At 38.3% G+C, this 21,842-nt stretch overlaps 2 protein-coding genes across 7 annotated transcripts in view; one reads left to right on the top strand and one right to left on the bottom strand.

Annotated features, from left to right (window-relative positions):
* Positions 1–1,788: 1,788 nt before the first annotated feature.
* Positions 1,789–17,093, top strand: Polr2M (RNA polymerase II subunit M). Its single transcript, XM_076206671.1, has 6 exons — positions 1,789–2,083; positions 10,954–11,114; positions 11,299–11,452; positions 14,640–14,828; positions 16,345–16,510; positions 16,728–17,093. The coding sequence occupies exons 1-6, from the start codon at positions 1,902–1,904 to the stop codon at positions 16,884–16,886; spliced, it is 1,011 nt and encodes a 336-aa protein (XP_076062786.1). The 5' UTR covers positions 1,789–1,901; the 3' UTR covers positions 16,887–17,093.
* LOC143037953 (uncharacterized) overlaps positions 17,056–21,842 on the bottom strand; it is a 197,624-nt gene continuing 192,837 nt past the window's right edge. For all 6 annotated transcript variants that reach the window (XR_012967538.1, XM_076206667.1, XM_076206666.1 and 3 more), the window contains one exon: positions 17,056–21,705. Coding sequence is in view for 5 of the 6 variants with exons in the window: in XM_076206667.1 (XP_076062782.1) it covers positions 21,638–21,705 (68 nt within the window). In the remaining variant the exon portion in view is untranslated. The remainder of the gene's footprint in view (positions 21,706–21,842) is intronic.

The raw sequence follows: 21,842 nt of genomic DNA, 5'->3' as shown, positions 1-21,842 counted from the left end.
GTGATTCACCTTGGTCTTTGGATCACGGGTTGGACTCGTGATCGACAGCTATTTCCCTTCCAGAAGAGAGCTCAGAGCTCGTATGACTGATCTCTGGGTAATGCTGTGACCTTACATGCACACACACACACACCCCAACTCCCTGCCCACGAGAGTTGGAGTAACGACTCGAAGCACAGCGATAATGAAATTATTTCAGCCCTGGGCAGGATTTGAACCCGGACCGCCTTAGTGACAGCCGGGGACTCTACCAACTGCGCCACCTGGTCGTGCAATGAGTGAGTCTGTGACCTTACACGTACACACACACACACACACACACATATATATATATTAATGATATGGATGACGGAATTGAAAGTCATATGAGCTTCTTTGCAGATGATGCAAAACTGTTGAAAAAAGTGAACACGGAAGAAGATTGTGAGTCACTACAGAAGGATCTGAATAAAGTACAGGAATGGAGTAGGAAGTGGGAGATGGAGTTCAACACTAAAAAGTGTAGTATAATGGAATTTGGAAAAAGCAAAAACAGAATAACAGGATCATATAAATTGGGAGAAGAAGGAATAAAAAAAAAGTAGAAAATGAGAAGGACCTGGGAGTCATTGTTATGATTAATATGTCACCTGAGAAACATAAATAAGATTTTTGGAGACACTTATGATTTAATAAGAAAAATCAAAGTGGCATTTGCATACCTGGATGAAGAAATGGTGAAGAAAATTCTAATCACTCTGATAAGACCAAAATTGGAATATGCAGCAACGATATGGTCACCAAGTACAAAAAAATGTATAAAAAAAACTTGAAAGAATACAAAGAGCAATTACAAAATTGACACCAACACTCAAAACAATCATATCAAGAGAGACTAGCAAAACTTGAATTACAGACACTAGAGCAAAGAAGAGAGAGGAGATTTGATAGCTATTTACAGAATCATGAAAGGCATAGAAGTTATTGATAGAGAGAATCTGATAAAATGGGATGATAGAAATACAAGAGGACACGGAAAGAAAATCAAGGACAGCTATAGAAGAGATCTGAAAAAGAACAGCTTTCCTCATAGAGTAATAGACAGTTGGAACAAGTTGGATGAAAAAGTAGTGTGTGCAAGAACAATACATGAATTTAAAAATAGTTTAGATAAAATGAGATATGAAGACGGGACACCACGAGCGTAGCTCCGCTTCCCGTGAAATACAACTAGGTAAATACTAGGTAAATACACACACAAAACTCTCCGCCATGAGAGTTGGAGTAACGACTCGCAGCGCAGCGATACTGAAATTATTTCAGCCCTGGGCGGGATTCGAAGTCGGACAGCTGTAGTAGCGGTTGCGAACGCTACCACTGCGTCGTCGAATGTGTGTGTGTGTGTGTTTAATAGTTGTACCTAATTGTATTTTACGGGACGAGAGCTATGCTCGTGTGACCCGTTTTCGTATCTCTCCGGATCCAGTTTCTTCTAATCTTGTGTGTTTTTTGGCGCTCACTGTATATATACTTTGTTGCTGCATAAATATTATTATGTTCAATAATTACAGTATCATGAAAGAATTAGTGTATACAGGAATATATTGACCACAAAATTTTCTATATTCGCATGGTTATGGTTCATGAGTCTGAATCCTGGGTCACGAAAAGATGCACAATTTTATTTCATTTATAATTTCTTTAATCAGATTCTGTTTTGATAATCAATGCTAAATCTTATTAGTTTCTTATACCTTTTTGTTTACTTATAAACACTCAAAATATGATTGAATACATGATTTTGTCATTCATCGAAGCAACGTATAGTGTCGTAATGTAAACAATTTGTGTAGGCTGGTAAGAAACGTACGTCATAACACAAAGGAAAACAAATTGGAAAGTATTAACTCGAACTATATACAATGGCAAACGCCCCTTTTTATAGAATTATTAATGGAAAATGGAAACCTTTGCCTGTCGACGATAAACCTACTGGGATAACTGATCATAAACTTAAGGACGGTTATATTGGGGAATTTTCGAGTTTGAGGCTTCCACAATTAGAAGAACTTTTAGGTCGCCAAGAGAAGATTTTGAGCAACAGGTAAGTGTATATAACTCTGCATTGTGAAAAGTATTTACATTGACGTATATATAGTTTCTTCGTATCAGTAACCACTTTGAAGTGCTCGATGACGATGTCATTCCAACAGAAATTTGGGATTCTTTAAGTCCGTACAATCGTATTGTAATTGGGCCAAATCTGCAGTATAGAACTACCTATTAGATAATTAGGTGGTAAAACTAGGATCAGGATAATGCTGTTTTCTTAATGCAATGACTTTAGTCCTTCAGAGTTCAGGCAATCTTTGGTATTTTTTTCCAGTTAAAATTAGACAACTGCTTTTTCTTGTGTGGTAAGTCAAGACAATATATTCATATTGCCATTGTTATGTAAGCAATTCACCATGGTCAGGACCACCATCAGTAGTGTGGTTTCAGATTTAGTCCAGTTGTTTGGTGGAAAAGTGAAAAGGCTGACAATTCTGTTCATGGACTTTCCAAACCAGACCAAACTTAACCCCACCTAACTTAATCTAACCTACTAAAAAAGAAACGCGTTGTGTCCATCTCACTGTTCCATTGACCATCTATCAACTGAGCAACTGTATGTACCCTGTGGTTTCTGGCTGTTTATTGACAGGACCAAAATTTAAAAGATCCAAGTTAGTATTTGGCAAAATGTGTTCTGACTAAACCAAAAGCTTTGTCATAACTTTCGATAGACCTTTTTTTAGAAATGCACACCAATGTGATATAGCATTAGAAAATTAAATATTAATTTTGTAAATTATAATACATCAACATGATAAATATTTTCCTTTGTGGAAATCAATAACAGAAAACATTGCTAAAAGCTATGCACAAATGAATAAAATCACATCAACACCTTTAGATGCCATTATTGTTTTAATACATTCAGAGGTCAAAGACAATGATGACCCTGATGACCTCTAGAATTAAAGGTATTGTATTACTAAATGTAGGTTAGGTTCGGTAGGTACGTTAGGTTAGAATAGACGAATTTATCATACTTTAATTTCTTCAACTTCCACATTTACCAAAACAAAGATGGCGTCTCAAGCAGTATATTTTTTATAAACTTTTTCTGTTATTGATTTCCACCTAGAATAACATATGTTGATGTATTATAATTTACAAAATTTGATGCAGCCCGAAGGGATTTCTCCCCATCTTCTCCTTTTCTGCATGAGGGGGCGGAGAGGGGGGGTCGCCGATTTAATGAAATGGCCTTGCTGTGGATGTGCTGTGTCTTGTGACACTGGTTTTTTTTTTTTTGTTTTTTTTTTTTTCCCAAAAAAACCTTGACCAAAAGAAAACATGGATTTTTTTATTTTTTTTTTTATATATATTTTGTTTTAAAATAACTCGGCAAGGAAAATAACAATATTACAATAATTTTTCTATGTTAGAATATCAAATAAATCAGTATACCCCTCACTTAAGGTTTTCTATGGTGTTAGGGCACTTCCATTATCTGTGGTTTCATGTTTTGATGTGTTTTATTTGTTTTACAATGTACAGTTGCCCCACTTAGTTTTGGCACAGTTTTAAAAATGTTTCAGACAAGAATAGCAACTCGCCCGGTATTCTTTTTTATTACATTTTCGTGTCTGTTCGTTGACATGCTTTTTTTTTTCCTTTTTTCTTTTTTTTTTCTTTGCTAAATAGTAACTATCTTAAAAAATGTGACAAACAGCGAAATACTCAAAATGGTGTAGCATTTTTCTTGACTTACTAATTACATCTATCACTCTTATTTGACAAGTAATACAGTTAATATACATTGCAGAGGAGAGAGAGAGAGAGAACGCAGGAATCCGTTCACGTAGTGGTCAATGGTAGACTAACAACCAGCTTCAAGCTGTGAGTGGTGTTGAGTGCAGTGACAAACTAACCAAAACTAACTTGTATACTTATAAGTTATGTTATAACCCTATTATTAAATCAATTATTTTCATTTATTCATTCAGCAGAGGGCTTGTGATCCAATTATGTTATGTTAATTGTGATGCAAAAAAAAAATGTTTTTTTTTATCGCATTTTTTTTTATAAAAAAAAAAACTTTTATGATTTTTTTTCTAATCTCGTCCAAATTTGTTCAGATATTAAATATTTAGTATATAAAAACAGGTGCAAGTATGTTATTCATCCCTCCACATATGTGCATCTATCTTATTCAAAGAGGCATTAGACAGAGTATAAAAATAAACAAGTAATTGACCATTTTAGTCACTGTCAGATGCTGCAAGCCTGCAACAAGTGTAGATATTGTGTATGGGCCAGTATGGCTATTGGCTGGCTACCTTACAAAATTTACCTTTCATCTTAGCATACTCTTCAAAGATTAAACACCCTAATTTCCCATAGTGACCCTGGACATTGCCTAAACACAGATCCGCCAATTGGACAGTGGAAAAGGGGTTAACATAGTAATGGGGGGAAACTGTTGTACTCCCTGCCACCTATCAAGGCTCAGAGCTTACTTTCTAGCTGACTTTTTGCTCGCTATCCCTTAACTTTAACCTACAATCATACATAACATAATTGGATCACAAGCCCTCTGCTGAATAAATAAATGAAAATAATTGATTTAATAATAGGGTTATAACATAACTTATAAGTATAAGATTTAGTTTTGGTTAGTTTGTCACTGCACTCAACACCACTCACTCACAGCTTAGAGCTGGTTGTTAATCTACCATCGACCACTACGTGAACGGATTCCTGCGTTCTCTCTCTCTCCTCTGCAACGTATATTAATTGTATTACTTGTCAAATAAGAGTGATAGATATCATTAGTAAGTCAAGAAAAATGTATCATCTGCTACACCATTTTGAGTATTTCACTGTTTGTCACATTTTTAAGGTAGTTACTATTTAGCAAAAAAAAAAAAATGTAAATGAACAGACACGAAAATGTAATAAAAAATAATACTGGGCGAGTTGCTATTCTTGTCCAAAACATTTTTAAAACTGTGCCAAAACTAAATGGGGCAACTGTACATTGTAAAATAAATAATACACATCAAAACATGAAACCACAGATAATGGAAGTGCCCTAACACCATAGAAAACCTTAAGTGAGGGGTATACTGATTTATTTGATATTCTAACATAGAAAAATTATTGTAATATGGTTATTTTCCTTGCTGAGTTATTTTAAAACAAAATATATAAAAAACAAAAATATCCATTTTTTTTTTTTGCCAAAAAAAAGAAAAAAAAAAACACGTTTTTTATGAGTTGCATCTCAAGGACTTATGTATGATTGTAGGTTAAAGTTAAGGGATAGCGAGCAAAAAGTCAGCTAGAAAGTAAGCTCTGAGCCTTGATGGGTGGCGGGGAGTACAACAGTTTCCCCCCCATTACTATGTTAACCCCTTTTCCACTGTCCAATTGGCGGATCTGTGTTTAGGCAACATCCAGGGTCATTATGGGAAATTGGAGTGTTTAATCTTTGAAGAGTATGCTAAGATGAAAGGTAAATTTTGTAAGTTAGCCAGCCAATAGCCGTACTGGCCCATATACAGTATCTACACTTGTTGCAGGCTTGCAGCATCTGACAGTGACTAAAATGGTCAATTGCTTGTTTATTTTTATACTCTGTCTAATGCCTCTTTGAATAAGATAGATGCACATATGTGGAGGGATGAATAACATACTTGCACCTGTTTTTATATACTAAATATTTAATATCTGAACAAATTTGGACGAGATTAAAAAAAAAAAAAATTATATAAAAAAACGCGATTAAAAAAACTGGTTTTTTTTTGCATCTATAGGGATGACCCGTCATCCAGGAGGTGCCAAGATAAGAGGGAGGGTGGAGGGGAGTGGAGTGTATTGGGAATGGAATGGGTGGGAATGGTTATGCCTTTTTCTTTTTGGCTACCTCTGTTGTAAGGGGGAAAAAGCCTATGGTATATGTATGTATATACAGTATGTATTATTTAATTTTTTTTTTGCTATATCACGGAGGTGTGCTGTAAGGCGGCAGGCAGACGAATTCCTTCCGCCCACCGACTATTTCTTTCAAGGAACAACGGGCCTCCTTACACGGGCCTCCTTACCCAAGAGAAGCCCCTATGAGGCCCATCGAAAAGAACGACTCTTTCATCGCGGGACCACAGCTGCAGGGACCACCACGGATCAGGTCACCTAGTGACCTCCTTCTCCATACATCTTTCAAGATCACCAAACAAACATGAGAATTCGCTCAATCCAGGGTCAGAGTTCACACCTACGGCTCTGGCCCCCTCTTGCACCTCAAGACATTCTATTGGCTACCCTTCTCGGGGGGCACGCCCATTTTTTTCATATAATTGGCTGCCTTCTTGTGGCCACGCCCATTTTTTTTTAAATTAGATTAAGTTTAGCTAGGAAAATCTGGCACCTCTAAAGTTGACTTCGGAGCTGCCAGGCCAAGATTGTATCAGATCAGGCTCACTCCAATAAACCGGAAGAAACCCATCCGCGTTTTCCACCAAAACCCCCTCCAACAAGTGGTGGCAGCGGTGGGATTTCGAACTCTACATACGAAGGCAAGACTAACTCTACAGCCGTGATAGAACTCTACGATCGAACTCTACAGCCGTGGACATTGAAGCAGCAAGTGGATTCGAACTCTAATCCATATCTACAAGCAACCAGCGCAAGCACGACGTCCTAGCCATCGACAACAATTCACGCGACACCGACAAATACTCGAGCTTCGCCATCCCCACCAAACCAGCTGCTCAACAGACTTCCATTCTCCACCACGCCCTCCAACTCGAGCGACGAGAGCTTCACCACTACAACCAGCTGCCCATCGAGCGACGAGAGCGTCGCTACTACAACCAGCTGCCCATCGAACGACGAGAGACTCCGTCACTGACAGCCAGCTGCACATCGACGAGATACCTTCCGCAGCTGCCTGCCTGCCGCCTTACAATTTTTTATTATTATTATTATTATTATTTTTTTTTTCTTACTGAGGAGTCAGGTAGATGATGAGTTATGTGACAGGTTAGCAGGGGGAGGAGTGGCGTGCATGTCTCACAGGAGATGCATGACGCGAGTATGTCGGGGATGAGTTACATGAATACCTGGCAGAGTGGGTAGATCCTCGGTTGTGTGGGGATTGTGAACGTAAGACTCTACATCTGTCTGATGAGTGAAAGCATCTTCCATGATAACTGCAGTGTTTGTTGGGCGTTGTGGGGAATTGGCGATAACATATATCGCCGGTGTGTCCTACTTTCCGGCAATAGTTGCAAAACTTCCGTGTCCTTGAGGGGGACCTGTGACGTGACTGATGAAGGCGACAGGCACACGAATTCCTTCCGCCCACGGACGATTTCTTTCAAGGAACAACGGGCCTCCTTACCCAAGAGAAGCCCCTATGAGGCCCATCGAAAAGAACGACTCTTTCATCGCGGGACCACAGCTGCAGGGACCACCACGGATCAGAAGGTCACCTAGTGACCTCCTCCTCCATACATCTTTCAAGATCACCAAACAAACATGAGAACTCGCTCAATCCAGGGTCAGAGTTCACACCTACGGCTCTGGCCCCCTCTTGCACCTCAAGACATTCTATTGGCTACCCTTCTCGGGGGGCACGCCCATTTTTTCATATAATTGGCTGCCTTCTTGTGGCCACGCCCATTTTTTAATTAGTTTAAGTTTAGCTAGGAAAATCTGGCACCTCTAAAGTTAACTTCGGAGCTGCCAGGCCAAGATTGTATCGGATCAGGCTCACCCCAATAAACCGGAAGAAACCCATCCGCGTTTTCCACCGAAACCCCCTCCAACAGTGCACTTCTAAAAATTTACCATTAAGACCCATTTGTATAAGTACTTACTCAAAGGCACTTTTTCTTAAAGGTCAGATATCAAGACTTCCGTAACTTTTTGTATTTACAGTTTAATGTACATAAAAAAGCATACTGACAGTATTCTATATAATTCCACCATCTACATCTTATCAAATTTGGCAAAAACAGTTGTTTGTCTTCATCTCATTGTGTCGTCTGCTATTCGAAACAACCCGCCCGTGCGCTTCGGGAACGTTCGGGGAATTCCGCGTTCGTGACGTCACAGTTGCCAAACAATATTTATTCTGAGAGTGCATCGTATCGCTTTTGCATTGTCAGTCGTGTGTCGTCTCTTAACCCATTCAACTTTAAGTGTCTCAATTTTTTTTTATTTTATTGTCACAAAATTGTGATAATAATGGTGTACTGCGTTGCCGCAGGCTGCAACAATGGTAGTGGAAGTGGGAGGAGTTTCTTTCAATTTCCTACGGAGCCAGCCCGACGATCGGAATGGATAGAAAGGTGAACAGAGCAGGCAAAATACCGGGCAAACTGTGGGAGCCTTCGAAGTTTTCAGAACTTTGCTCTGACCACTTCGAAGAGGAATGCTTCGAAATGAATCTAGCGTTATCGATTGGATTTATGGAGAAGACCAGGAGACATCTAAAACCTGATGCCGTGCCCTCAATTTTTGCAGCTACTACAAAGCATTCCACGCCGAAACCAAAAAAAGAGGTCAGCGTTTGATAAACGCCGGAGGCTTGAGGTACCGTAGGCAGTTTACTTTTTCTGACTCCATGCATCATGTGCATGCGTTAGGCTTATGCCTATGCCTATGTCAGAGAGGGCTTGTTATAAATTCCATGGACATACAGGATGGCCTATATAGGCCTAGTGAATTAAACTGGCCCTGAAGCCATGGACCGGAGCAGTGGCGGCGCCTGGGTGGGGGTTGGGGGGGGCTTTAGCCCCCCAAAAAAGTGGCCAGCCCCCCCCCATTAGCCCCCCCAACTGAAATGAGCAAATTGAACATTTAAAACACTCATTGAAATAATTTTATTAAGTGGAATTTTTAATTGCCAGGGCTAAAGATTTGTCAGCCATCAGTGCTAGCCCTACCATTAACCCCCTCCCCTTCTGAAATGAGGATAATATATGTGTATTATCATATTACTATTAGCCCCCCAAAAATTTGCTCAGCCCCCCCTTAGCCTCCCCAACTAAAAATTCCTGGCGCCGCCGCTGGACCGGAGGTATAAAATATTGCAGATACCTACAAAAGACACACTAAATCAGATGTAGTGTCTGAAAGACAATCGCCAACACGGTTTAATCATTGAAGCACTGACTAGGTTGTGTACAGCAGCAGTATTGCCATCACATAAACATGATAAAGAGTCAACAGACTAGTACATGGTACATGACTTTGTAATCAAACTAACAGTGATTTCATAAGTCCACATTGCTTCCTGATATTTATATCACATGTCATTGCGTTCACATCAAACTTGGGGATATTTGAAACCACAGTATGTATAGTCCTCACTTTACCACTGTGCACGAAGTCGTGAGACTGCACAAGATGGCAAAACTTTTTTTTTTTTTTTTTTTTTTTTTACCAAGGATGTGGTAAATCCATCTGGTGAAGTGCCGGTAAGCAATATATCTGTATAGCAACTGCATAAATATTGATAGTCATTTTATGATGTTTTTCCTTGTACATATTTTTTATTTTTATGCACTTTACTGTGTTTAGTAAAATAGAAAATACACAGTTGACAGTACTTATTAAAAGATTATTTGGCTTCATTTTATTTACATGTATTCATTCATTCATTCCAGTATTTTAAATGAATAATCTCGATCTTGCAGGAAGAAATGGCCACAAGGCAATTCATATAATTTAATTTTCCCCCCCATGTTTGGAATTTTAGAGAATGACAAATGATCGTCGACATAAAAACAAAGGACCCCATCCCATGCTTGCAATGATAGCCTAAATAAGGTAGGAATAATGCACTGAATTTCATACCAGTTGGTATTCCCAATCCTATGAGAGTGGTCAAGATATTTTGCGTTTGCGTCTAGGAGGGGTGGTAGGCCCATCTTGATTCTCGGCACCGTCTAAATCAACGTCGCCGTCGAATTCCGTCTCCTCCCCCGTGGTCTCGGGTTCAGAATCTGACAAATCGCTTTCCCCTTCTTCCTCGCTATTTTGCTCACCACTTTCTTCATCTTCACTTGCACTGTATTCCGACGAAGAAACGGGCTTTTCCTATTATCAGTTCGAACTGGTAAGGCTTTACAATGCGATGTTCGGCGATATCAAACTCCTCTTCCTCTTCTTCTTCCACCATACATACTATCCTTCCTAATTGGAATGCACAATGGGCCATTTTTGCGAACAAATTTGGATTAAAAACGAACATGAAGATGAATAACTCGATTGGAATGACTGAGCTGAACTACAGCGTGTGTTTCTTTGTCCGATTGTTTGGCAATTGTGACGTCATCGCCGGTTCACCTAGCGGCGATTACTGGTACTAATTACTAATCGACTAGAACATCTAGACTTCGGAAAAGTGGTATGTGAGGCGCAATTAAAAGTGAATTTTCTGAATAAATTCTTCTGTAACAGGAATTTTTTTTATATGTATGCTTTTAAAAAGTACTTTTTCGAGCAATACGATGATTTTTAGCGAATGGTATATCTGTTGATATCTGACTTTTAAAGTTTCTGTGATTACTTTTTTTTTCATGGACCAAAATTCAAGTAGTCTATTCTAAAGCATATTAGTGGTAGGATGTCAATGTCATTATGGTATTTTTATCTGTGCATTTCATGAAGAACTCCTATATTTACCAAGTGAATAAAATGGTAAATTTTAAGAAGAAACAAGGATTTTCTTTAGTATGTTTATGTGTAAAATATATATATATATATATATATATATATATATATTTAAGTTGGAGTCCATCATGATGTGGCATGTTGAGCTTAGATTTGGAGACTATTCCCTGTAAAACTACTACAATTGTTCAAGTCTCATTTTTGGCAACAGCCTTTTACAGTTTTTTCTTACTTTTTCAGAGCTTTGATTTGTAAACTGAAGGATAAAGGCAAACAGGCTAGAGAAAGAAAAGAAGAAATCCTTACAGAAATTGAGAAGAGGAAGAAAGAGCAAACCCAAGCAGTATCCAAGACAGAATGGTCTCCAGAGTTTGTACCTCCAAAGGACATACATAGCATTGGTAAGATATTAATATATATGTTGAGACAATCTGATAGGTTGACTAAGACTCCTGTGTTTACCACTCCACATATGTCATTAATATATATATTAAAAAAAATCATTGAGCCTCTCCTTTTCATGATTTGAGTTGTAGTGTAATTTTCATTTATTTCTTTTCTTATGGTGTGTATATTTTATGGCAGAATGGACTGGTGAATTTAAAGAAACAAACAATGTCACAAATGATCTCGACAGTGATGATGATGAAGAGGAATTACATGATCCTCTTCAACTCATGGCAATGCACTCTCAGGATACTCCAGCTTACACAAAGAAGGTGGCAAGGAGAGAATGTGTGTAAGTGCTTTTTTTCTATTATTATAAAGTATGTGCAGAAGTTGCCAACAGACATCCTGACAAATTTATTCACTAATGTAAAAGGCCATCTTGGGTATACAGGCAAATCTCAAGGCAATCACATTGTTTTCCTTGAAATGGTAATTGTTGCCTCAAGTTTCACTTACAGGAAGCCCACAGCTCCATAGCAGTTTGCAACAGCTCTCAAACCCTTCCATAGCTCTTTCTGGGAAAAAAGATTTGGACTGTTGTCTGTATTATATAAGTATGAGACTGTTTCTTTGTAGTGAGTTGGTGGTGGGTTTGGATGTGGCCTACTGCTGCTGTGAGACATAGAACAATACTGAACTGCTTCAAGTCATGGTCAAGTGCTGTCTTGGGTGGTGCAGTGTTAGGTTATGTGTACTCTTCATTCTAATTCACTGATCGTCTTGGTGCTGCCATGTATGCATTTGAAGTTAAGCCATGTTGTTACATGACTTTTCCTTCTCCATTTTCTCAGCCACTGGTCCTGGAAGGGCTATAATACCAGTTAGGAAGCAAGCCTTTCTTTAAGAGGACAACTGCTGGGAGAGCGCCTAATTAGCTATAATGTATGATCATTTGTCATTTTCCAGGTCTTTCTATATATAATTTTTTTTTCACCCTTGTAAGGGAGGTACCCAGCCAAAATATGCACTCATCCAACACCCATTTGTTTCCTTTTTATCTAAGCTCCACAAAAACCCATGTCTCCCATCCCAATTTATCCTTTGCCCACATTATCCTGGAAGACACTTCCACTCCACCACATATTTTCTTATTGCATTACTTACCAGCAGAGCTACCTCTTCCCCCCCTTGCCCCCTCATCACTCCTGTCACCCTCCCAAACTTAAACCTGTTCTTCACCTTTAACGTGATTTTACTTAATGCTGATGCATCCATCTTTCTTTTACACAAACTGTTAATCTCTTCCTGTTTACTCTCGCCTGTGCCACAACCATGCTTGTTTAATGGTCTAATTACTAGGGTGCTGGTTGGCATCTTCCCAAGTGCCTTGATTTTTTTAAGGAAGAACATGCAGAGTGTCGGATTCTATAGCTTCATTCCACTTAGTTGGTTTATGCCACATGCATGGGAAACACTGGCATGTGGGATCCAGAAGGAGTAGTCATAGAAATGGTAAATGACAGGTTTCAGGGAACACCATAGAGGAGGGGCAGCTGTAGTATAAAAATATCATCATTTCTCTATGAGTAGAGTTCCTTAACTCAAACGTAGATGAATGATGTGTAGCTCTGGTCCTTGGGGCACCCCAAAACAATCCTTAAAGTATTGGCTGTATGGTACCCTGCAGTCAGTACCCCAGTGCCATACAAAAAAACATTTACACTCAGATCACACAAAAAAAAAAAAAAAAAAAAAAGACAGATCACCCCACCCCCATCCCTGACATCAGCTGTACAGAAAAGGCTCTTTCAAGAAATGCAAGAACCACACTAGCATTCTTTTGTTCATGATACCATCCAGCTCTAAGACAGTATTAGCAGAGAATAGGCCTGGCTACAGAATCAAACTGGCCTAGGTGCAACCATCACACAGAAGATGCTAAGCACTTCATCCTACGATGCCCCACACTAACTGTCTCTATACAACAGCACAATATTTCTTCACTGAATGACTCACAGGCCAGCCCAATGGCTGTTTCCAGTTACCTGGGAGTTATTGGTGGAAGAAAGTCATAATTGATAATCTCAGGCTCAGTCCAAAGACCAATTTTATCAGACCTTTGTGGCTGCACCTCCAGATGGAAATGGGGAAGTTACTGGGATTTGAAGATGGGTGGGAGGGAGATAACTCTAAAAAATTGGTTGAGTACTGAGAGAAAAGTATGGATGCAAGATAGAAACTAAGAAGGCCAATGCTATCCTTCCACAGTTGCACATGTTTTAATTTTTAATCATTTATTGGTGTTAGTTTCATTTTACTTTGAGTGAAGAAAGGTTAGTAAAAGAGATGTGGAAGGCAGAGGGGGATGGAGTGAGCATGAAGGGACATCTGAGGATGAGATCGATGGATGGGTGAAACGGTTGTTGAGCAAGAGGGGGTTGTCTGTTGAGCAAGGAAAGGAAAAGGCAAGAGATAGGGATGAGTGGAGAATGACTGTATATAGATGATACTGTGGTGCAGGGAAGGGAGGGGGTGGGGGATGAGGGGTTAGGGAGTGGTCATGTATGAATGCTATTTTAATATAATCTGAAGGGATTTCTCCCCATCTTCTATTTTTCTGCATGAGGGGGTCGAGGTGGGGGGTTGTTGATTCAGTGAAATGGACTTTCTCTGGATGTGCTATGTCTTTCTGCATTGCTTCTGACCCAGGGCAGTGGGTGGGATGTGGGGATGACCTGTTATCTATGAGGTGCTAAGATGAGAGAGAGGAAATGGTGGTGGATAGGAGTGGGTATATGCCTTTTGACTTTGGCTACCTCCCTGGTATGGGGAAAGAAGCCTTTGGTATATAGATAGATAGAACTTTATTGTAAATTATTTATTATTTTATTTTTTCTTAATTTTGTGTGTGATATTTTACTTATTTTACTATGTACATTTTGCAATGCCAAGTTCCCTTGTCTGTTCTCCTCATACTTTTCTATCTATGTAGCAGGCCCGATGAGAGGGGTGTGGGGTGGGGGAACAGTTCCCCAAGGCCTGGGTGTCTCGGGGTCCAGAGAAGATTAAGGACACAATTAGGGATTTATATACTTAGATTTTTATTTTATTTCTTCTTTTCTTTCTCCATATATAGTTGTCTATGCAGATAAGCTATTTCTTGTCTTTTCTGATCAGTGTCTTAGGTTCTTACAGTATGTCAGTAATGATGTCATTTCTGTGTTTAGGTCAGCTTTATGTAATGTCTTGCCACTTGAAGTAGCTACCTTAGATAATTAAAGAAAATGTATGGATTTTCTGTCTTTTGTTGTGATTATAGTAATCACAGCATCAATGTCTTAGGTTCTTACATTATGTCATTAATGGTGTCATTTCTGTGTTTAGGTCAGCTTTATGTAATGTCTTGCCTTTTGAAGTTGGGGGGGGGGGGGCTTGCTGCCCTTGGGCCTGCAGTGGCTCTTGACAGCCCTGCTCTGTAGTTATAGTAAAACCTAATGTAGCATTATTATGTGGTGATAATTTTTATATGTACACAGATCAGACTCGGATCCATGTGCTGCAATACAGGAGGAGTTGGAACGTCTTGACCTTCAGGATACGAGTCGTCAAGGAGTATTGCCAGAGGGAAATAAAAATAACAAAATTGACTTTAGTAGAAAAAACATCGAGAAGTTGGAAAACATAAGCAGGAACAGCAGCAAAAGAGAACCTTTTAAACCTTTCAGGTAAATATTAGTTTCAGAGATTGTTAGGATACTGAACTCGGGTTTCTACTGGGAGTTAATTTGGCTTGATTGATTAATGCCAGTACCTGACACTGACAACAAAATATCATTCAGTGATTTGTCTCCACCAACTTCTTAGTGTGTACAGATCTTCATATACCTTTGATCCCTTTAGCCAGTAATTCTATTCCACAAATACTTGGTTCATATATAAATACTACATAGGTGAGGGGCATATACCAGGAGGTTGCCTAGCTGCAGTCAAAGCTGTTACCATTGCCATATGCACTTTGACTGTTGGGGTAGATAATAATCACTGCTGGGGAATGGAGAGAAATGTGGGACTTTAATTCATGGCTAAGAAGATGTGAGGCCATTTTGCTTTAAAAAGGGGGTTGGCAAAGTCAGAAAATGCACCAACCTTACACCCTTCCAAAGCCCATTCATTACCCTTCCCATCTCTACACCTCATGAGTGAAAAGTCATCCCTGTTCCCTGCCACACTGCTTGGGTCAAACACAACAAAATAAAGCACCTCCACAACAGAGCCTGTCAGTCAGAGCTGGTTTACTCCCACTACTTCATTGTATATGTATATATGTATGTATGTACTTCATTGTATGGAGACCCCCCCCTCCTTCCTCAGAAGACAAGAACATCCCCTAGGCCATATAATTTTTTCGTCCATTGACAATTTGACAACCACTCTCCATTCATTCCAATCTTGTGCACTCCCTCATCCTTGCTCAAGAGGCATTTCTCTTACATTCACTGCCCCATTTATCCCATCCAATCACCTCATTCTTGGTCTTACTCTGTCCACTTCTACTTTACACTCTTTTTGCTAGTCTTATTCTCATTCATTCCACTTGCCCAAACCATTTCAGCACTTTCTTAGTTTGTCTTGACCACAATTGAGGGTGATCCACTGGTGGCAATTATCTATTTAGAGTTGTTAGGTGGGTTGTGTTTAAGGCACATTTTTATGGCTCCTTAACCATATGGGGTGAACAGAGTGGATCCTAAAAAGGGCTTCTATGTAGTTTGGGTGGTTGCCAAGTTGTGAGCCATCTCAGTCCTCATACAAAGTGATCTTTTCCACACTCCTGTGTATGGTTTGTGAATAAACACTTCCAGGGATTATTATCCCTTCCCCTCCATCATAGTTTTCACCATAGGATAGAAAATGGAAGTTGAAAAGGAGTAATACATTTGATAAAGGAAAGTGTGGGGGGGTGTAAAAAAAAAAAGTGAAAGGATAGTAAGAGTTAAAAGGGGCCATTTATAATACTGGTAAAATCATGCCTTTTGACTTCAGCTACCTCCCTTGTAAGGGGGAAAAAGCCCTTTGTGTATATATGTATATAACTTGGTCGATACACCCACCATTTGCATTGACTCTCCTGGAGTCAATATTGTGGGCACCACAAGGATGGGAAAGCAGCAGTTAGCATGTTCAGAAGTTTAATGTGGCATTGTTTTCTATTGTACTTAAGTCTGGTTGAATCTGTTACAGAAACACAAAGAAAACTCATATTGAAAGGACCAAGGAGCGAAATCCCCAACTATGGCAGGAATCCTCTGCTACAGGACCTCTGGGAGGTGACACTTCAAGAACTGCCATTGTCATTCCTCTTCGAGAGTCAATTCAGCTTTTGGAACAATATCAAATGAATGAAAAGGCAAGTCTCAGTATCAGCATTATGCTTACATTTTTTATTATAAGAGGGAGGGTGGAGGGGTGTGGAGTGTATTCAGGGATGGAATGGGTGGAAATGATTTTATGCCTTTCCCTTTTTGGCTACCTCCCTTGTAAGGGGGAAAAAGCCTTGGTATATGTATGTATGAACATTTCATATAAATAGAGAAAGGGTCAATATTTTTTATTTACATTTGCAGAGGAAATTGATCCAAGATACTGCAAGTAAACTATCACAGGCGGACAAGATGGATATTGGACTTCCGTACAGTGATGTTTTAAGATACCGGGATACCAACTGTAACAGACATGTGCTGGATGATGACTCTAGTAGTGATGAAGAGGATAGAGAGCAATAAATAGAAGTAATATAAATCATCTGCAGGAGTCCAATGTCATTTAATAACTCATCATTTCAACCTGAAAGCTGTTAATTACTTATGATGTGCAAGATCTGCCAGAAATATCTGGCTTTTGTATTGTATGCATATATTTTACTGTTGTTAAAAATGTGGTAAAGAAAAAATATTTTATATTTATATAATAAACTTTTATTTATATAACAACATATTAATACTTTCCCACCCATTGTGAACATTAGCACAGTATTAGTGAAGATACCAGTGCCCTAAGAACCAAGTGCTTGGATATCAAGCCCATAGTTCTTCTTGGGCAGGACATAAACTAACCTGTACGCAGTTTCTCCCTCCAACCCAAACCACCCAATAAATCCCCATCTTGAACAAATCTGCATTACTTTGGGAGTTCCTATCATTCAAATTCCACTCTAATAACCTACATAGTACAATGCACTTTTACCATAGCTTTATTTGAAAGATGAATTTATCTTTTGAGGACTTGTATCTTGGTTAGCTTCCTTTTTCTAAATATATGAAGGAATAGAAAAACCTGTAACAAACCATACTTTCCTTTTGCAGCATCATAGTTTGTGACAAGTTTATACACATTTGTGTAAATATAATTTTAGAACTTTGGAAATGACAATCAGTACAAGATTGTGGCCTTAAATAGCGATTGTCTTCAGACTGATAATAAATCGAGTAAAGGCAACTTCAGTTCTTTCAAGTTATCTGAGTTGGCTGATTAACAAAATGGGATCAAAGCCTTCTCATAAATAAAGTCATGGAATTGCAATCCCATTATAGGGATATACATCTTAAATCTGACAACTTGATTACTAGTAAATATCTTCACACACAAAACTATAACAGATCTAAGTATTTTCAATTAATGCTGAGATAAAATGAAACTTCTGAAAGGGTAAACTTAATGGCAGAATTCAAGAGAATACATAACATCACTTACATGGAGTTTTTGACAACATAATATATTTACTGAAAGGAAATCTGCTGGGACCCAGCTGCTGCGAGCCTGATACCTCTTGAAACATCATGGATAACATTGCAAATCCTGACTAGGAACATGATTAATATGATAAAATGGTCATCATTGACACCTTGCAAGTTTCCTATAGCAATACTATTTTCTTTTCCACTTTATGATTTCTTTAAGACATAAATTGCCTAACACAATTTGGTTACCATTTTCTTTAACATTTTCTTATACAAAGTCAGCATAAAATTGCCAATTATATATAACATGAACTAAATAGGAAACTGATAATGATGATGATCTAACAGCAGTTTAGGAACTTTCAATCTGGGCAGACCCTGAAAAATTAAATTGTAAGGAGTGCCTACTGATACAATAACCATACTCTAAAATCTCTAGTAACTTAAATTTTATACCACAACTGCTGTTGTCGTTATGGACTGTAGTTCACCAGTGCTTCTATCATACACCACAGATGTTCTGCATTTACAACGCACAGCCATTATTCCACTAGATGACACATGTACACTCTCGTGCCTCAGCAGCGGGCCACCATCACTAATAAGAAATATGGCCCAGTAAGAAGTACCATGCAAATCACAATATGAATAAAAGATATGCTCCATATCCATGAAAATCCTAGAAAAGGATAAATATAAGACACTATTCCCTTGTGTGGAAGATATTTGGAATAAGGATTGAGTATATTCTTCAGATCAAATCTCAATAAATATCAAGGAGATTTTTATGAATCCTACCAACGACTTCATTCAATAGAAACACTCACTCCTACTAGTCTTAATGCTGAGATTGTGAAGGCAATACTGTTGTTAGGGTCAATTTATTCATCACTTCAAGTTCATTAAAATCCACTAATATGTGCACAGCAAATTCCAAAAAAACATTTTTCCAATTGGCAATCCAAGATTTGGAATTAAGGCAGGAGGAAATGCAAGGTGCAGGCAATGCTCAATTTTATTTTTGCTATTCATGTAGTTTGGCACTAGGGTTCTACTGCACTGTATGGCAACTTTTGGAACTTCTCTAATTTGTCAAAGAAATGATAAATGTCCAATTAAATGAGGGAGAAGTTGGCTGTTCCTAAATTTTTTCATATTCATCTAACCTTGCAATTATTTTGCCTCTCAGTGTTCTTTACTTGTCAAAATCTCAGCAATTCTCTGCACATACCATTAGATTTGAAATCGAGTCAATAAAATATTTTACCTACACGTGTGAAAGTTCTGCACTATCACCAATAAATCAGGACATATCCATCTGTATATCAAACTTGTAATGGCCGCATGCAACTGATGTTAACATGAAGTGGTTCACTCCCACCAGTTATCCATTTCTATAATCTCTAATCCATGGGTACAAAATAAAAATATGTCATCATATCAGACAGAGCAGACAGAGGTCCTGTGTGGGTGACAATATCACAAGCCCTATGTGGTAACAACTGCAAAATGCTTCAAGAAATTACATGACGTGTTATGACACAGTCACATGTCATGTGATGACAAATATAGGTGTCATGACACATTCACAAGCCATGGGCAGAAACCATCACAAGTCATGTTGTGATGGTCAAAAGCATATGTAGTGCTAATCACAAGCCATGCCAACTGACATGGTGGCACTTAATTTATTAAGAATGTGGACAACACAATTCTTATTTATAATGTTAATGTGGACAAGACACTAACAATCATTGCTAATGTGAGAATACATCACCATTCTGAAATGACACTGTAAACACAGTTCCAATACTGAATGTTAATGGTGTTATATGACCATTATGATATTTGCAATTTCTTTGGTCATAACATCCTAATCTCCAACTGCCTGATGAAGAATCCATTTTTAGTTAGTGTTTAACAATAGGTGACAATATTGAATGGTTTTGTGTAGATAATGACTGAAATAAGCATACACAAATAAATCAAGATATCTTCCTCTACACTGTATATGTACACCTACATACTGTATTTGCAAAAAGGATATCACAATAGCAAGAAGCTAACAATTGCTGTGAGCAGGTGTTTCTACACTCAAATTTCATAGTAAGAGTATTTAGAACACAAAAATAATCAGACAAAAAACATTGATAAATCTTCAGAATTAAAGAAATTAATCCTTCCTCTCCTATGTGAAGCTGTGAGAGAGAAGGGATGAGCTAGCACCTTGGTGTAAGCTATCCATACATGCAAAATAATGTTCAGATTTACAAGCCAAAGTTTAGAGGAATCTCAATTATATTTCTATGTGAAAATGCAACATAAAAGGGGCAATGGTTTGAGCCATCCCAGTCTCTTCTCTACCCATTCTGTTCCAGAACTACCTCTGAAAATACTTCACAATTCCCTGTTCATTAATTTTTCTCAGGCTGTCCTACTTTTGTGCTGACTAATGAAAATGAAAGAAAATCAACATGGAAACTTAAAGGTATTGACACAAGAGTTCTTCGATATGCTTTGGTCTTTCTGAGTGGGAATGTGTGGGGAGAGGGAGGAAATGATTTTACTACAGACAGCCCCACAACTGCATTGTTCCATGAAGACTTTAAACAGGTTGGGAAAGAAATCATGACGATGTACCATTTCAATAATTGTATAAATTCATTACAGGATTCACTTCTTAATTTTCCATCACAGTTGTGAGTGCTGTCTCATATGTCATAAATACGAACCATTCTTTTATCAACAGGGGGGAAGCACTCCTTCAAACCATTCACCTGAAATCCCATTGTAAGAACTACAATACCAGGTGTGCAAATCTTTCACTAGGTGACCCCTGTACACCACTTCAATGTATAGCTATGGAAAGACTGTGGTTTATCATGCTTCATTGTTAACTGTCAGTGCTTATGGTCCTGAAGCTATCTGATCTACAACACATGAGCACAATTTCATTTTGACATCCATTGAAATGTGTGTTAATTGATCATATCCTACATATACAAAGCTTCTGTGATTGAAACGTTAGTTTCAAAATATGAAAAAAAATATGTAAAAAATATACAAACAAAACTAGAATCTATGAACAGATCACTGTATATTACAGACAGTTCCATTCATAAGGGAAAACAAATCCCTGCAACAAAACAAAATGATTGGTTACATACATACTCACTGAAATGTCACTGAAGTTAAAGGATCAGTCTTTAAATACTTAACTAAATCCCTATAAACGTTGTCCATTCTAACATGGCAACACATTTTGTATCATACAACACATTGCTCAGCAGGCCAGATCTATTATGGTGTTTTCAGTATACACCAATTTAGTCCTAGAATCAAGTTAGCACCAATTCAATCCTTGCTCTTGTGTAGCAATTGCAGATTAGAGTTGGAAATCAACAATTCCACTGTCTGCACAGCACAGCCTGTTGTCAACTTTCTTGATGACTTTACCACTACACTTCTACTTACATGAAACTTGCTGAAGTGTGGTACTAGTAGCTATCAATATCTTAAAAGAAGAATATTCTCTCTCTACTGTACATACACCTTCCTTTCTTGAGGACCACTGTTTTTGTACTCACTACCCAGTTTGCAGGCAAACTTTTCTGAATAAAGTAAATACGATTTATCATGAATAGGAATATATGCTGTAAATGTTACACTTATACAATTGTACTAATGCTCTATAACAGGTTTTCATCTCGTGTGGCAGCTCCTCCAACTGCAAATGCAAAGAGTCCTTCTAGCACATTTGGATGATGTCTGGGGACCTTCACCAACAATGTGTTCATTCAAAATCCAAGTCTTGCTAAAGCCATTTGCCTTCGCAATTTCACTATCTCCCAGTAGACATCGTGTACTGTGGAAGGAAGACAACACTTGAAATCAAAATAATTTGACATACATAATTACAAAATAGAAGTTCAAATTTCTGTGTTATAAGAGATTTCACACTTAAACTAATTAAGCATTGTTAATTAAGTAATACTATCTCTT

Source organism: Oratosquilla oratoria, chromosome 23, assembly GCF_046742065.1.
Source record: "Oratosquilla oratoria isolate Oo_2021 chromosome 23, ASM4674206v1, whole genome shotgun sequence".
In the NCBI taxonomy this organism is placed as follows: domain Eukaryota; kingdom Metazoa; phylum Arthropoda; class Malacostraca; order Stomatopoda; family Squillidae; genus Oratosquilla; species Oratosquilla oratoria.
Note: the sequence above shows the minus strand (reverse complement) of the source record. Positions and strands in the feature narration are given on the sequence as shown.

Excerpts from the sequence above, each read along its gene's own strand:
- Polr2M (XM_076206671.1), top strand. The coding sequence starts at position 1,902 with ATGGCAAACGCCCCTTTTTATAGAATTATTAATGGAAAATGGAAACCT. Across the intron at positions 2,084-10,953 it reads GAGAAGATTTTGAGCAACAG|AGCTTTGATTTGTAAACTGA; the intron begins GTAAGTGTATAT and ends TTACTTTTTCAG. Across the intron at positions 11,115-11,298 it reads AAAGGACATACATAGCATTG|AATGGACTGGTGAATTTAAA; the intron begins GTAAGATATTAA and ends ATTTTATGGCAG.